Source organism: Aegilops tauschii, chromosome 1, assembly GCF_002575655.3.
Source record: "Aegilops tauschii subsp. strangulata cultivar AL8/78 chromosome 1, Aet v6.0, whole genome shotgun sequence".
Taxonomy (NCBI): Eukaryota; Viridiplantae; Streptophyta; class Magnoliopsida; order Poales; family Poaceae; genus Aegilops; species Aegilops tauschii.
Genome location: NC_053035.3, coordinates 500,393,627 through 500,409,388, shown reverse-complemented (window position 1 = coordinate 500,409,388; position 15,762 = coordinate 500,393,627). Strand labels below are relative to the sequence as shown.

At 46.0% G+C, this 15,762-nt stretch overlaps 3 protein-coding genes across 3 annotated transcripts; 2 read left to right on the top strand and 1 right to left on the bottom strand.

Moving 5' to 3' along the window:
* Window positions 1-242: 242 nt before the first annotated feature.
* LOC109773004 (ATP-dependent Clp protease proteolytic subunit-related protein 1, chloroplastic) lies at window positions 243-4,195 on the top strand. Its single transcript, XM_020331712.3, has 9 exons — window positions 243-545; window positions 1,481-1,596; window positions 1,700-1,909; window positions 1,984-2,088; window positions 2,213-2,275; window positions 3,200-3,311; window positions 3,405-3,466; window positions 3,563-3,745; window positions 3,835-4,195. The coding sequence occupies exons 1-9, from the start codon at window positions 329-331 to the stop codon at window positions 3,934-3,936; spliced, it is 1,170 nt and encodes a 389-aa protein (XP_020187301.1). The 5' UTR covers window positions 243-328; the 3' UTR covers window positions 3,937-4,195.
* Window positions 4,196-5,264: 1,069 nt separating this feature from the next.
* On the top strand, window positions 5,265-9,839 carry LOC109773003 (uncharacterized). The gene is made up of 3 exons (XM_020331711.4): window positions 5,265-5,607; window positions 7,334-8,807; window positions 9,559-9,839. Exon 2 carries the CDS (start codon window positions 7,434-7,436, stop codon window positions 8,766-8,768), a length of 1,335 nt encoding a protein of 444 aa, XP_020187300.1. The 5' UTR covers window positions 5,265-5,607; window positions 7,334-7,433; the 3' UTR covers window positions 8,769-8,807; window positions 9,559-9,839.
* Window positions 9,840-10,300: 461 nt separating this feature from the next.
* LOC109773002 (uncharacterized) lies at window positions 10,301-11,729 on the bottom strand. The gene has a single exon (XM_040392627.3). It carries the CDS (start codon window positions 11,627-11,629, stop codon window positions 10,439-10,441), a length of 1,191 nt encoding a protein of 396 aa, XP_040248561.1. The 5' UTR covers window positions 11,630-11,729; the 3' UTR covers window positions 10,301-10,438.
* Between the last annotated feature and the right edge of the window lie 4,033 nt (window positions 11,730-15,762).

The following is a 15,762-nucleotide window of genomic DNA, read 5'->3' as shown; positions in this document are numbered from 1 at the left end:
TTTTTCTTTTTATAGAATTGCCAGCCCTTTATTGATCATTGTGGATGTTCATGGGTATACAAGAGGGGCCACGCGGATAAATTAGCCACAAGTGGCGACCCTGATGGAGCAAAGAAGAAATAAACTCCAAAAACTTGAAAAAAAAAGAGCAAACAATGAGTCGCACACTGGGCCTTTGGGCCGGGCCTTACAATGGGCTAGGCCCGAGGGACCATCCGCGGATCCACAAAACATCGGGGGTGTTCCGCGCAAAAACGACCCCCCACACCCACTCCAGTTATCCGAATCCCCGGCACCAGCACCAGCGAGCGAGCCACGCCGTCGTCCCATGGCGCTCGCGCTGCGCTGCCCCGCCGCCGCCTCGCCGTCGCCGGCCAGGGCCCCCTTCCCCAACTCCTCCTCCCACTCCCACTCACAGTCGGCTGCGAGGCTCGCGAGGAGGCCGGCGGGGGGCTGCAGGTGCCAGTACTACCACGGCGACGGGCCCCCAAGGAGCTACGACCACATCCCCAAGCAGTTCCGCGAGGAGAACCTCAAGGATGGCCGTGAGATCCCTCCCCCTTCTCCCCCCCCTCAAAGATTCATTGGAGCATCTTGCTAGGCTGGCTTATTGTGTAGTGGACTTATCCTGCCTGCCATGGCTTCAACCTTGGAGCAGCAGAAACATACTCTAGGAGTAGTATTTAGTTTTGTGAATAAACTATGTGATGTCCGTCTTAATTCTGCTGGAACTCATCATAATCCGATTAATACTATCTATACAGATTATGATTGTTTCAAGTTAAGTTACTGGTTCGTAGATTCAGACAGTTCACTGCTGCATTTCACTGCCCAATTTCAACGCTCACACCTGGGCACGAACCGGTCGGTACAACTGTACAAAACCATGTATGTAAAGGGCATCGAAGATGAGATACTTCTCCTATCTGCTATGATCTACATAAGTCTTTTGTAGGGCAATTGGCGGTACCAGAATGTAGATAGGATGTTGGATACAGCTGACTCAACTATGACTAGGAGTTGAGGCTATTAAGCAGGGTCAATGGGCTATGGATGGTCTATAGGTCCAAACGTTTGTGAATGTTCAGAAGTTTACTACTGCACGATATATTATCTTCACGTTGTCTTACCAAATGGTAGGAAAATATGTATCCATAGGGCAATTTTACTGCCTGGTGGTTGTTAAGAAGCCGTAGACGTTTTTTTGTAAGGAAACCCACAGGGGAGAAATGGTAGACATTTGCAAGCTGACTATGTATAAGTGCCAGACATGCTATGTCCATGTTTTGTCTTCCTAGGTGGTCTTGTCTCATCAAACGGTTCATGTTAAATGCCCTATATGACACATCTTGCATGCTTACGAACCAAGCAGTTGCTACCTTTTTATGGTGAGGCAATAAGCAATTGCACCTTAAACATAACGCTTTCTGTACCAGTTATTTTGTGTGCGGCTTTAAAGCCATTTTTAACCTTCTTGCAGTTATGGATAATTACAAGAATGTTCCTCAGTTCCTCTATGGCTTAAGCCCATCTCAAATGGAAATGTTTACGACTGACGACAACCCTTATAATCGGCAGTCAAAGAAAGTTACAGAGGTTAGTGAGATTATATAGCTCTGCTCATTTTGTTATTATTGAAGCTTGTTCTATGGCACCAATACATTAAACTTGACATGGTATTTCCCCCCTATAAATGCAGGAAAGCGTTGCTGCTTTGAGGAGTTATGATGAATTCGGTATGTACTCCTTATCAGGCACGCATGAGGGCCCTGCAAGTTACAGCATGGGTATGGGCATGCCCAGCATGAGCATGGGAAGAGCAGGGAAAGGATATAGAAGAATGAGAAGCTCAGCCCCAGATCTGCCATCATTACTGTTGGACTCCCGAATTATATTTCTTGGAATGCCAGTAAGCGATCAACCTTCTGTCTTATTTCTGATGTGCAAAATGCTAACCTTGTGTTTTCGTTGTCCTGTTGCTAGATTGTTCCAGCTGTAACTGAGCTTATTGCTGCTCAGTTTCTGTGGCTAGACTATGATGACCGCACGAAGCCAATTTACTTGTATATAAACTCAACAGGAACCATGGTACGTAAGTACTTAGATATTTGATATCGGAAACAACATTTTTTTCTAAATTGTTAACATGCAATTTTCCATTCTCTTTGACATTATTCGAGTATTGATACTCCTATTCTCTGTGCTGCAATAGGATGAAAATAACGAGCTGGTCGCATCTGAAACTGATGCCTATGCAATTGCTGATTTCATTAATGTAAGCCCTTATCTATTGTCACTCAGATTAACTGGAAACTCGACATACCTTTCTATCATGCCCATAATATTACACATAATTTGTCATATCTCGTGTTGATATTTGCATATGGGGTTGGATCCATGAACTATGTTTGCATTAACGATCCTCTGTTTTTATTATAGCCCCAGGGCATATTTACATTTTGGGACCGGGCAAGTAATTATTGTCCTTATGTTGCAAATTTTCTATATCATGATTGTCCAGAAGTTTCTGCACAAATGTGCATGTCGTTGCAGCATGCCAATCTATTCAGCCCTTGGGTTTTTTAGTTTATAGCGGTTTGAATATTCTGTATATTTGATTGTGTTCCTTCATATTTCCTGAAAATTGAAGCAAAGATTAATTGGCTGGAGTTGTTTCTGCTATCAGAGATGCTGGCTCTTACTTTGTTTCTTCTAGCTTTTGCTTGCACCTTTCATTGTAAGGACTCTTGAATTCACTTGTGTTTAGTGAACCATGAAACTGGATCTATAGTAGTTGGTTGCTTTTACCTCTCAGACTGCAGTAACACCTTATCACACTCCATTGATAACACGGGATGAAGGATTCCATTTCCATTGAAGCAATATGACTATCGGCATTGATATTTATTTATGCACAAAAAGAGTTTCAGCACTGGGAACGCCCTTTTCTTGCCTCCACCTTTGATTGTAAGGGCTCTTGAATTCACTTGATTAGTGTTTAGTGAACCATGGATCTGCAGAAGATGGATGCTTGTATCCCTCAGTCTGTGCAGTTACATCTTAACATACTCCATTGATAAATCAAATGGAACGAAGCATTCCATTCCCTTTGAAGCGATAGGACTATCCACGTTGATTTTCTTACATACACAAAAGAGTTCTATCTGACTCTCCTATTGTATTTTTCTTGGTTCCACAGCGAAGCAAAGCTAAGGTTTACACCATCAATCTTAGCATGGCGTATGGTCAGGCTGCAATGCTTCTTTCCCTGGGGATGAAGGGTAAAAGAGGAGTGTTACCAAATTCGATAAGTATGTCCCTTTTCTTGGATTCCTGGCCCACATGCATATATGACTCTGACACGGTAGTCTTAAAGACCTTTGATGCGCATTTCTGAACTGCAGCTAAACTGCACCTGCCCAAGGTCCACAAATCCGGTGGAGCTGCCATTGATATGTGGATTAAGGTGAACTCAACTCTCCTTTCCAATATGTGTATATCTGACACATGACATGATATCGCCGTGTTGCACTATGCACTGAATATTTTGTTTTGCTCTCAGGCAAAAGAGTTGGAGACAAACACGGACTACTATCTAGAACTCGTGTCCCAGGGAGTCGGTAAACCTAAGGAAGAGCTCGCAGAATTCCTGAGAGGCCCAAGGTACTTCCGCGCACAGGAGGCCATCGACTACGGCCTCGCCGACACGATCCTGCACTCGCTGGACGGCTCGTTCAAGCCCAAGGTACCACCTTTTTAGCCCCTTGCTCATCCATGCGTGATTTATGCATATCGCGGGGGATTTGCGCTGATGAACTGTTCGTTGTGGATCAGGACCTGACGGCGCAGCTGGCCAAGGCACAGGAGATGCGGCAGTCTGGGAAGCGCGCTCCGGCTGGAGCTGGGCGATGGTCGACTCCGACCGCACCCAGATAGACTAGAACGTGACGATATGCTCAGGCGACTGTCCTGCCTGTTGGTTGTAGACTTAGAAGATATCTGCCTGTTGTCTGGGATAGATGATCCACGCCGATGAAAACGTTGTGCACGCACTGTACATCAACTTCTCTATCTTTGCCACCATCTTGTCATGGATACTGTATTGTCTCGAAGATTCCACTAGTGGGAACCCCAAAATTTTGCCAACTCTGGTTTGTAGAAGAAGTGATAATAGACTTGAGGTTTCTTGTGTCAACCTGCATATTTTTATTTACAGAAATACTATAGTATACAATTTAGTTTTTTTCGCCGGTAAAGTGTTTTTTGTTGTGAAAAGGCATAAGGTTATATATTAAGCATCAGTGGTCCTTACAGAAAGATTGAAATACATTTATTTATAAAAAAAAGCATACAGTTTGGTTACACAAATAGTTCTAATTTTTATTAAATCAGTACATTTATCCATGTATTTTGTATGCATTGTTTACTTCCGGGAGAAGAGCTTGTGGTGATGGCAGTACCGATCATCTACATTAATAATGTTTTATAGTTGAAAAAAGAATGTCCTAATAAAATTGCTTTATAAATCTCTCACTCTTCATTAAAAAGCTCGTCTATATAAGTAAAATGCTCACACTCACGTTGAAAATTTTACGTATCAAGAGTTTACTTTTTCCCATTTTTATTAAATAAAATGTCGCAATGGTCAGCGAGAAAAATGTATTTGGGTAGAAAATTATCACTAGCCCGAAAAGTTTTTTAAACTATAAATTAAAGTAAAATTTATAAAAAAAAATGAACATAAAGACCATCCAATCATAGAGTCACGCACTAGTCAAATTAGTAGGGTTTTTTTCTAAGAAATATTCAAATTACCAGCTGAGCTGTGACCACTAACACGGACTCGTACACTAGTCTCGCCTATGGGGCCTCCTCGGCGACGCCTACAGAAAGGAAACGACACCGACCAAACATCCGATGTCAAATTGTCAAGTGGAGTACGTTGCTAGATTCTCATAGCTCCATGGCCTCGATCGTCAAAGTGGAAAAAAGGCATGTAGGCTCTTCTTTTAGGAGGGGTTTTTCTTTTTGAGATATTTCTTTTAGGAGGAAATTTTCTTTTTGAGATATTTCTTTTAGGAGGAATTTTTCTTTTTGAGATATTTTGAGGAGGGAATATGGGCTAGCTAGATTGAGCCGCCGCCCAAAAAGAGGCCTCGTCTCATCTCCGGCCCGGCCGGCTCGACGCGCAGAAGCGGGCCGCATCTTCATGTCCGGCCCAAGCCCACCTAACACTGCTGCTTCGGCGCATATTCCGTCTCACATGGAGCTTGGCCCGAACGGAGAAAACAAAACACACGGGGGCCCCACTCTCCTTCGTCTCCCCCACCCCAACGCCGCCGATCCCCAATCCCTCGCCGGCGCCGGAATCCTCCTCCGCCGCCCGCCCGCCCGCCCGCAGTTCTCCCTCCCACCCTCCACCACCCCCATCCACGCCATCCGATCTACCGCCGTGCCGCCGCCGCGGAGTGGCCGGCCGCGCGCTCAAGGACGCCGGCCGTCGGCGTCCGGGGAGAAGGGCGGAGGCTCCGCTGCCATAGTAGCTTTCCGCGGCGAGCAGGCCTCGGGGCGGAAGCGGGAGGAGGGAGCCGGCCGTCACCGTGGACGGTAAGAGCAGCAGCAGCAGCAGCAGCAGCAGCTTTACTGTGGTGCCGCATCGCTCAGCGACCTTGATTTCCACCAGTTTGATTTATAGACGTCTGTCCCTGTAGCTGCAGGTCCATCGCTGAGTAGACTAGATACAAGGTGTAGCAGACATGCGGTAGAGAGTATAGGATGGACACGGTAAAGTGGGTGTAGGTCTAGGGTTACAGGGGAGCTGGTATGCCCGGCTGGCCTGATGCTCGGTGGGGGCAAGAGGGAGGCCGGGAGGGTATGCTTGGCTTGACGGCGCGACAGCCGGGGTGTGTGGGATTTATGCCTCTCTGGGACTGGGAGGGTAGTGAGGGGGGTTCAAATTCTTGTAGTAAGTAGTACTTAACAAAGAGTAATAAGAATAAGTAATCTCCTGCAAGATAATTGAGACGATATCCTCCTTGATCAAATCACTTTTGTTTTTGTTTGGGACCCTTGTCTTGTGAGACTATCCCCACCTTCTGGCACTCATGACAAGTTTTGGCATATACATAGGGACTTATGCAATCCCATTTTGCAAAGAGAGCGGAATGGAAATTTGTAGCCGAATACTAAGCATGTAAATTCAGTCAATAGGCTGACTCGCCGATTAATCCCTACTCCACCCGACCGAGCAGCTACAAGTTAACGATATCCTGAACATTGGTTCCACCTCAGCTGGCTTTGCCTTCCACTATGGTTATGCTACGGTTTGATGTAGTTTTGCTGGCTTAACTGAACTTATTGCCCTGTCGCCAAACAGCAGTTTTCCTATATATTGCAATTCTCTTCTTTCAGTAATTTCATCTTCTCCCGTTGAAAGAGCATGCCACAGTTTATGAGCCAAAACTTCAAACAGTCTAGGTTATGTGTCATAAATAGAGGAGATGTAGCTACGTCTACATCTGTACAATTATTTGGTTGTAAGCATCATGACTTATCAGTGTTTTTATTGTAATGTTTGCATTCTCCCCCCTTTCCAATCCCTTTTTGATGAACTGCTGGGATTTACCTTGCATGCTTAAGTTAATATCTTGTATGTATATTTGCAAATCAGAAGCTCCATTGAGCCTCCACATTTAATTATCGAGAAATCACGTGTAGCAGCCTTTATTGCAGTGATATAGACCGTTGGATGGCACCTAAATCCATCTGTGTTTATTTGTCCGTCTCATCTATGCCTATGGACATAATAAACATGCCAGACAAGTAAAAATTCACAGGGAAGTTTGTAAACAATCTTTAGCTTCAGACTGCCACATTTGTAGGTTCTGACTAGCATATTGAACTTCATAGGACACAGTGAAGCTATCATCCAGATGTGGTGAATGCATACAAGAAAGGTTTAATTGTCAGTGAGATAACAGCTGTCCTGTTTTTTGTCACTAAAACACTATTTTTTTTTTGTATGCGGTATCATATTTGAATATGCGTCAGACATACAGGCTGTCTGCCCCAAACTCAATTCACCGCAGCAGCTTATGACGGACAATGTTATGGTTATGTTTTAAACCTATCATCTTATATTATGATATTTATAACCTTTTTGTTCTGTAGGTTGTTAGTGCCTTGACATATCTAACATGGTAGCCTTTTCATTTGTTTCTTGCAATAGTTAGCTAGTCAGTTAACTATTTGGTTGTGACAACATTGAGAAGTATACAGATGTGCAAATATGCATGTGCAGGGCTTTTGATAATTTGTCCAAATTACTATGCAGGGCGATATTGTGATATTGAAGTGAAGACCTGTGGCACCTCCTGTACCTTTTGTATGGTATTCACAAGAAGTACAACTGCCTGGGTGATTATTTTGGGAAAATGGACCGCAGTAACCTACCTCCTGGAAACACGACGCAAGGAACTCCTTATGGTAGTTTGAATGTACATGGTAACTCCATGCAAATGCATGCTCCAAGCTCAGGAAAACATCTATTCAGCCAATCTCAGATGCCAGGGAGTTTCACAATGCCTATCAACCGGGCTACAGAACATGATAACCCCGGATCCGGATTTCAGTTTGTAGAACATGGAAAGAAGGATCACCAGCAGCAGCAGCAGCAGCAGCAGCACAACCATCTCATAAAGAACTCCATCAGTGATGACGAGGAGCATGATATGACCGAGGATGCTACTGATGCCCAGAGTGGCAAGGGCAAGAAAGGCTCAGCATGGCATCGGATGAAGTGGACTGGTTCGATGGTTAAGCTTTTGATTACCGCAGCATCTTACACGGGGGAGGATCCTGGGGCGGATTTGGGCGGTGGGAGGAGGAACATTACAGTAATGCAGAAGAAGGGCAAATGGAAAGCAATATCAAAGGTCATGGGTGAAAGAGGCTGCAACGTGTCACCGCAGCAGTGCGAGGATAAGTTCAATGACCTCAACAAGAGATACAAAAGGCTTACGGATATCCTTGGTCGTGGTACTGCTTGCAATGTTGTGGATAATCCAGCACTCCTTGATTGCATGAATAATCTTTCCGATAAGATGAAAGAAGATGCAAGAAAGATATTGAACTCTAAGCATTTGTTCTATGAGATGATGTGTTCCTATCATAACAACAACCGTGTGAATTTACCTGAAGATCTTGCACTTCAGCACTCACTACAGGTTGCTCTTAGATGTAAAGAGGAGCATGATCAAAGGAGGGATGCAAGTGGAGATGCTGAAGAAGATGACCACAGTGCAGATTCTGATTACGAGGATCATGACGAAGAGCATCAAGCAGTTCATCACAGTATGAGGGATCCTTCCATGAATAAAAGGATGTGTCATGCATTGGATCATGGTGATGCGGGTTTTCTCACCTCAAGCTCGAATGATGGTAGTGGGAGTTTGGATCCCCATGGCATCGCATTGGATATCAACAAGGGTTTTACGGATGGAACCAACCTGTCTGTTGTGCGGAAGGAACTGGCTTCCCAAGCAATAGAGCTTCGGAAACGTCGGTTGCAGATTGAAGCACAGGAACTGGAAGTCACAGAGCAACGTCTAAAGTGGGAGAGATTCAAGAGGAAGAAGGACAGGGAAATTGAAAGGATGGAATCGGAGAATGAAGAAATGATGCTCGAGAACAAGCGTTTGGAACTTCAGCTAAAGCACAAGGAGCTAGAAGTTGAGCTTAAGCTAAAAGGCAATCCAGACCATGAATGATTTATGTTGGATCAGTCAAAAGCTTTGGTTTGCAGTATGGTAAGCATGAATGTTCTGGATATTCTTTTTTTAATAGCTTTCACATTCTGTGGAAAACAACATTTGTCAGTGTCATATTTTAGTCAAGGCAATATTTGTGATCCGCGAGATGTCTTTGCAGGTGTACATTAAGGCCTTGTTTGGTACTAGTGTATTTTAGGGAATTGGTGGGGATTATCACGGTCAAACCCCTAAATCCCCACATATCCCAAAACACCATTTGGTTCTAGTGTATTTGACATGTTTTATCCTCACATTTCCCCACAAATCCCCAAACTCTAGTGCATTTTTCTCAATACCGAATACACTGCCCCTACCTAGTGGATTGGGGATAAATGGGGATTTGAAGGGATTGGGTGAAGGTTGGGGTTTCACCCAATCCCTGTGGGGATTATCCCCACCAATCCCCTCAAAAACCCTAGTATCAAACAAGGCCTAAGGGTTTTGCATAAATAAGAGAATGTATTAGTATAACATTAAGGGTTTTGCATAAATAAGAAGTGTCAGCTAGTTCACCTACTTGCGAGTGATTTACACTAACAATATCCATAATGACTGTCATTTACATGGTGTAACTGGGTGGTACATAATTATCGAATACTCCCTCCGTCCATTTGAGGGACAAGTTTTTTCGGACGGAGGGAGTAGCAGATTAGATACAGACTACAGACAATAAACCATATGTCATATTAGCAGATTATGGTGTACCTGGGTTTTGCATGCCTGATGTCATTCCTTTACAATGTTTCAGGTCGAAGGTGGCTTTTGACAAGAATATGGCTGTTCAAGAAAAACCCTGAAGACCAACTCGAGACCCGTTGGACATTGTCGAGTGATCTTCTAGTTGCCTCTCGTTGTTGTTGCTGTTGTAAACATTTGTTGTACTACCAGGCTTGCAGTAAGCATGTCACCTTATGGTGATAACTAGTTCCTCAGCTCTTTCAGTGACGGTTTTCTTCGGTTATGGTGAACATATAATAAATGTGTGCCGGACAACCAAAATTCACATGGAAGTTTGAAAACAATCTTAAGGTTCAGACTGTCACATTTTCTAGATTCACTCAGACTAGCATTTCGTCGTACCTTTTGGGACCAAGCAGTTGGAAACTTAATTGAACTGTGTGAAGGTATCATCCATATGCTGCTGATGTATATCAGTGTGTGTGTGGGTGAAATTTGGATGACAACATATAACAGTTGTATTGTTTCCGTCCCCTAGAAAAGAGCAGGAATTTAATTTTGGGACCTTTAGATATCCTCCGACCATGCTTAGTTCAACCAGGTGAATTTAATTTCTCCAAGTGTGTGACTTTTGAAAACTTGGTACTCGGCTGGAGAAGCCATTCATGGCCATGAGAAACACACTATTTACCGTATGATTTTATTTTGTGTGTGAATAAAAGCACCACATATAAGCCTACACATATGGTTTACTACCCTAGAACAAACTGAAGGTGTTTTTCATTTTATTTTATTTTGAAAATAACTGAAGGTATATCTTGTACATCAATCTTCAGCCAGCTTTGGTTGTCTCTATGTACACACTTTACTTGCACACATATCTTTTACATGTTCCTTGTGTTCAGTACATATTTACCCACTGTCCGTGCATGTTACATATGCATTGTTGCTCACTTCCTGAAGAGCTTCTGGGAGACGAGGAAGCCGATGGAGAAGGCGGCGACGCCGATGGCGACCACCTCCTTGTTCTTCCTCGCCGTCTCCACCGCGTTGTCCGCCCACTTCATGTCCGTCAGCCCCTTGAGCTCCCCGGCGATGCGCTCCTTCCAGGCCGTGCATGTCGACGCCACCGCCTTCTTCGCCTTTTCCGCTTTTCCTTCTATGGCCGTCGCCGCGGCAGCAGCCTTGGCCCTCTCTTCCTTGCCGCGCCGCCTCGTCGTCTCCACCAGGCTCTCCGGATCAACCGCCGCCTTGGCCTTCTCGCCGTTGGCAACCTCTGCCTTCGGCGCTGGCTTCTCCGGTGTCGCCGTGGCTGCTGCTGGCTGGGGTGCCTTGGGCTTCACGTCTTCTTCCTTCTTCGCCGCCGGCGCCGGCTTATGCTCAATTTGCTTGCGTCTGCTCTCCTCCTCCATGCGGTGAACATGCTCCGCGACCTGACGTGTCGTCCTGCCGAGCGTGCTCTCCTTGGGCTCAGTGCCAACGACGGCTTCCTTCTTCTCGCCGCCGTCGTCCCTGGCAGCCGGCTGCTTGGCGCCCTTGGTCTCCTTCTTTCCAGCCCCGCCGTCCTTGGATGGCAGCTGGTGGGAGGCTGGCGGCGGCGGTGGCTTGGCGGCACCCTCCTCCTTGGACATCTTCTTGGCGCCATCGACCTCCGCTTGTGGCGTCAGCTTGGCAGCACCCTCCTCCCTGGGCATCTTCTTGTCGCCGTCGACCTCTGTGGGTGGCGTCGGCTTGGCGGGCATGCTCTTGGCGCCGTCGACCTGTGCGGGTGGCGTCGGCTTGGCGTTCTCCTCCTTGGCGGCAGCAGGTTTACTCTTCTTGACTTCCTCGATGCTCGTCGGTGGGGCCGTGCCGGCGCGCTTGGGCACGGTGAGCGTGAGCACGCCGGCCTCGAAGCGGCCGGCGATGTCGTCGAGGCTGGCGGTTGCGGGCAGCTGGAAGACCTTGTGGAGGGAGGCGCCCGGCCTGGTGCCGCGCACGGTGAGCCTCCCGGCACCGTCCACCTGCACCCGGAAGTCCTCCTTCTTGAAGCCCGTCAGTGTGAGGCGGAGCACGTAGGTGCCGGCCTTCTCCGCCCACTCGAACTTGGGGTCCACCGACGCCGCCGCCGGCTGCTGCTGGCTGGTGCCGGTGGCGGCCATGAGGAAGCGTAGGGAAGGAATCGTGATGGCCTGCGAGTGAGATGCTAGCTAGCTCTGTGGATGGATGGTGGTGGCTCTGTGATGATCGAGAGGTGAGAGATGAGATGAGAAGGGTGTCATGATGCGCCGTGTATATATACGACGTAGGTGACGGATGGAACGTTTGGTTGATTCGAAGCTTGGTGTGTGAGGAGAGAGGTGGAAGGAGGAGATCGCCATGGATGCATACGTGTTGGTAGGAAGAAGTGTAGCTTAATTAGCTTGCAAGCTAGTACTAGCTTCGTACATCCATGGAGTCATGCATGGCCTCTTGCTCTTGGGTGAGGAAAGGTTTTGGGATCTAAATTTATGGGTTTGAAGCGAGGGAAGCTAAGCTATGGAGGTGAAGAAGGAATGCTTGCTTGCTTGGTGTGCATGTCATCGTGGCAGCCAAGCAAGCCCAACTCCATGCGTCGTCGGCCGGCCGCGTAGCGTAACTGGATCAAAATTCGCATCCTAATTTTATCTCACTTCAAGTATGTATAACTTGTGAAAAAATGGTGGCACGACTTCAGAGTGTTCAGTTTTTCACTTAAAATCTTAAATTCTGGCACAATTTTTGGTATTTTTCTATGGAAATTATTGTGGTTTTCTGCATAAAGATGGTGTCGCACTTTGAAAAAAAAACCCTCCAAACAAAATAAAGGCAAGGTTCCTCGCGAGATTTTTGGAAACATATGTCAATGGAGAATATGTTTTTCTTAGGAAAATTGGGTGGTGACTGGTGAGCTATCTTAAAAACAAAGAAAAGTTTTTATCCTTCCCCGCGAAGAAAGGGACATGGAGCTTCATTCAACAATTATTATACTGATGATTAAACGACAAAAAATTCAAACCAACTCGATCGTATGCACAAGTGGATGAGAACAGCACCCAAGGTTTTGGATTTCGGATGCAAAAAAAAAAATCTCTCGGGGCATCGAGATTCCAGATACCGTATGGATTTTTTAAATAATATTTGAATCCAAACAAAATTCAGTTACAATTCATTCTAATTCAAAAATTCAAGATATTTCACTCGGTAAGGCGGTTTCTCATGGGGTTCCGAGATTCATAGTTAGCAGGTGGTAACCTTATTTTTCACCCGGTAACCAAATCCCTAGCAGCACCTGCTCACGTGGAGGTAACGGGCTAGGACTGATCTTAACGTTGCCTCTCGGACAGGGGAATCCACGGCATCTCCTTAACATAGCTTCTTGCGATGTACTCCCTCTGTAAACTAATATAAAATCTTTTAAATCACTATAAAAAATCTTATATTAATTTACAAAGGAAGTATGATTTACCTTTTCCTGCAACACAACACTAGTTACAATTATCATGTCATCTTCTATTAATTTGGAATTGCTAGAATGACTGTTGCTTTAACAGGTCTCGCTCTATTAAATTTTTCCGGTTATCTTCAGAGCCACCGAATTGATCCATATGTGGTTATCACTTCAGCGTGGGACGCTAGGGAGCTCATGGACTTTGGGTGCAACCGTCTGAAAATGGTTGCACAGGCACTATTCAACTAGTTTCGTTGACATGTCAATAATAGGTTATGTGGTTAAGTCATGTAATCTTTCTATTGTACCTGTTAGGATTTAATTAATCCTTTTAATCCCTGCTTTTCCTAATTGAGGCGGTTGTCTCATGTCCCTTCGGACGCACCCCTTCGGCAGCTATATATATGTGTAATCCCATCATCAATAAAGACAACTGTTCACTTTACATCCTTGTCGATTGTCTCTCGTTCTCTACTCGAAACACGTTATCAGCACGCTCCCGGCGGAGCGAATCCATCTGTGTGCCGTTCTCCGTCTACGGCAGCGCTCGTTAATTGGACGGCCTCAGCCCGGCGGAAACGCTTCCAAGCGGCAGCCTTGCATCATGCATGGCAACGACATGAATCTCTCGATCTCTAAAATAATTCTTCAAGAGCGATTCCTTGCAGGAAGTGTACGAAATAATGAGGAACAAGGGCATTGGCATCCGTCGATCCAAATTTCTCTTTATAGAACGTGAATCAAGGTACGATGCCTCACTTCATTACCATCTTCGCTGAACTGGTGGTGGCGCTCATCGTCATCTTGCCATCAGCGTCTGGCCTCGACCCCGCTCTGGACTGGGCGACCAGAACCACCGGCTTCGCGTCCCACGACGGAAACGCGCATCCGCACAGATCGGCGGCGCTGGCCCTCTACAGGGTCGCCCTCCGGCATGAGCGGCTCCTCCGACGCCGCAGTCGTCGATGTTGATGCAGTCGCGCCAAGCGCCCCCCGCTGCCCGGCCGCGGCCGCGCCACACCCGTGGCCGGGCCCCTGCGTCAGGCCGTGGCCGCCCTCGCGCGCGCCCGGCCCGCGCCGCCGTGGCGTCCTCGCCGCACACAGGCACTCGCCGGCGCCTCGTGACCTCCGCCTTCACAGCGCTCGGGCAATGCCTGGCATCCGCCTACCCGGGGACTCCTCTGACGATGAATAGCGCGGTTGGAGTTCCTCCCGTCGCCCGTGATGCGGGCGACCGGCCGTAGGTGCCTCCGAGGAAGAGCGCGGCTGGAGTCCCTCCGGTCTTGGTCGTGTGGATTGGGGATCGAATCTACTCCTTCTGTGGATATCCCTGTCTACTCTTCCTTATCCATTCGGTTGATCAGGCTGCACCTGGCTGGGCTGCCCTACGTGTTCTATTTGCATGCGGTTGGGCCGCCAGGTGCTCATGCTAATTTGCATTATTTGCTTAATTGCTCGTATTTTTAGTTTTTTAGCAGATTAGTGCTCCAACAACTATTGCTATTTATTAGCATTTGTCATGTTGAGGCCACATCTGCATTCAAATCATCTTCTGTTGAATTTTAAAATTTCCAAAGATACATGGTTGTTAATGCCTAGCATGTTCTTTACCGATACAACGACATTGTTTTACGACTGAGATTAAATTTTTCTCGCACAATAATGTTGATTTGCGATTGAGAAATTTTTTCTCGCAAAACAATCTCATTGCGATTGAGATTTTCTCATCTCTTGCAGTACCTCTGCAGTACTATTTCTCCGTTGAGTGCGATGTATTCCGGAATATATCTATGATGTATTTATTTCCATGTGAAACACATGTCGAGATTAATACTTCTATTTGCAATTGAGATTTTCAATTCCTTGCAAATACAGATGCAAAATTCAAAGTGATTTCGTCAAATTGATGCTTGGGATCACAAGGAAGTCATGGATCTACTGCCTATGCAGATTATCGATGATTCCTGGTAAAGCCCACATCTTGTCGTTTCGACACTATGGTTGCTTTACAAAGTGCTCTCCCACGCATTTTATTAAGTCATGACATAAGGCATTGTGAGTGAGTATCTACTGATTTCGTCAGATTATACTCCCTATGCTGCGAGACCCACTCCATTTTTGGAGATTATCTTCAAGGTGTCATACTTAACAATTTGAGATTCACATTGATGGTTTCAAGATAACTTCTTGAAATACTGATTGATTTTGCTAAGTTCATTACAACATCAACCATGATGGTCTTTAATTTACCCATAGAGGTTTAAATTAATTATCTCTGGTTTACCCATAGAGGTAACATATGGCTATAGAATTTGAGGCTTTCGCCCTCAGTGGCCACCACTGCCCTATCTGGGCCATGGACATCATGATCGCTCTTGTGTCTCGTGGAATAGTGTGTGCAATCCAGGACCACATGATTAACCTCTGGTCGGAATCACACCGCTAACAGAAAAAAAATGTCTTATACAGCATAAGGCATTATATCGATTCAGGTCTATGCATCTGGTTATTCTGTAACAGCAATTCCTGGGATACAATGAACCTCAAGGGCAAAGGTTTGAATCTTACTTCAACCTTTAATCCGATATCACCAGCTGTGACGGGACCCTATGGGCACTGAGAATGTGATGGTTGAATGTGCCTCAACCGACATGTTTGGAGACTATGAATCAGGGATGGCACCCGCAGGGTTTGGGTATGGGTGGAGCCACCCCATACCCTTACCCGTCATCTCAAACCTTACCCATGACCCGTACCCATACCCGTTGATGGATATAATTTTTTTCCCATACCCTTCACCCATTAGGGTAAATGGGTACCCGCGGG

What these genes read in the sequence shown, in the direction of transcription:
- LOC109773004 (XM_020331712.3), top strand. Translation starts at nt 329, where the DNA reads ATGGCGCTCGCGCTGCGCTGCCCCGCCGCCGCCTCGCCGTCGCCGGCC. An exon ending in AGTCAAAGAAAGTTACAGAG is followed by an intron (nt 1,597 to 1,699) that starts GTTAGTGAGATT and finishes CTATAAATGCAG; the next exon opens with GAAAGCGTTGCTGCTTTGAG. An exon ending in TAAACTCAACAGGAACCATG is followed by an intron (nt 2,089 to 2,212) that starts GTACGTAAGTAC and finishes GTGCTGCAATAG; the next exon opens with GATGAAAATAACGAGCTGGT.
- LOC109773003 (XM_020331711.4), top strand. Translation starts at nt 7,434, where the DNA reads ATGGACCGCAGTAACCTACCTCCTGGAAACACGACGCAAGGAACTCCT.
- LOC109773002 (XM_040392627.3), bottom strand. Translation starts at nt 11,629, where the DNA reads ATGGCCGCCACCGGCACCAGCCAGCAGCAGCCGGCGGCGGCGTCGGTG.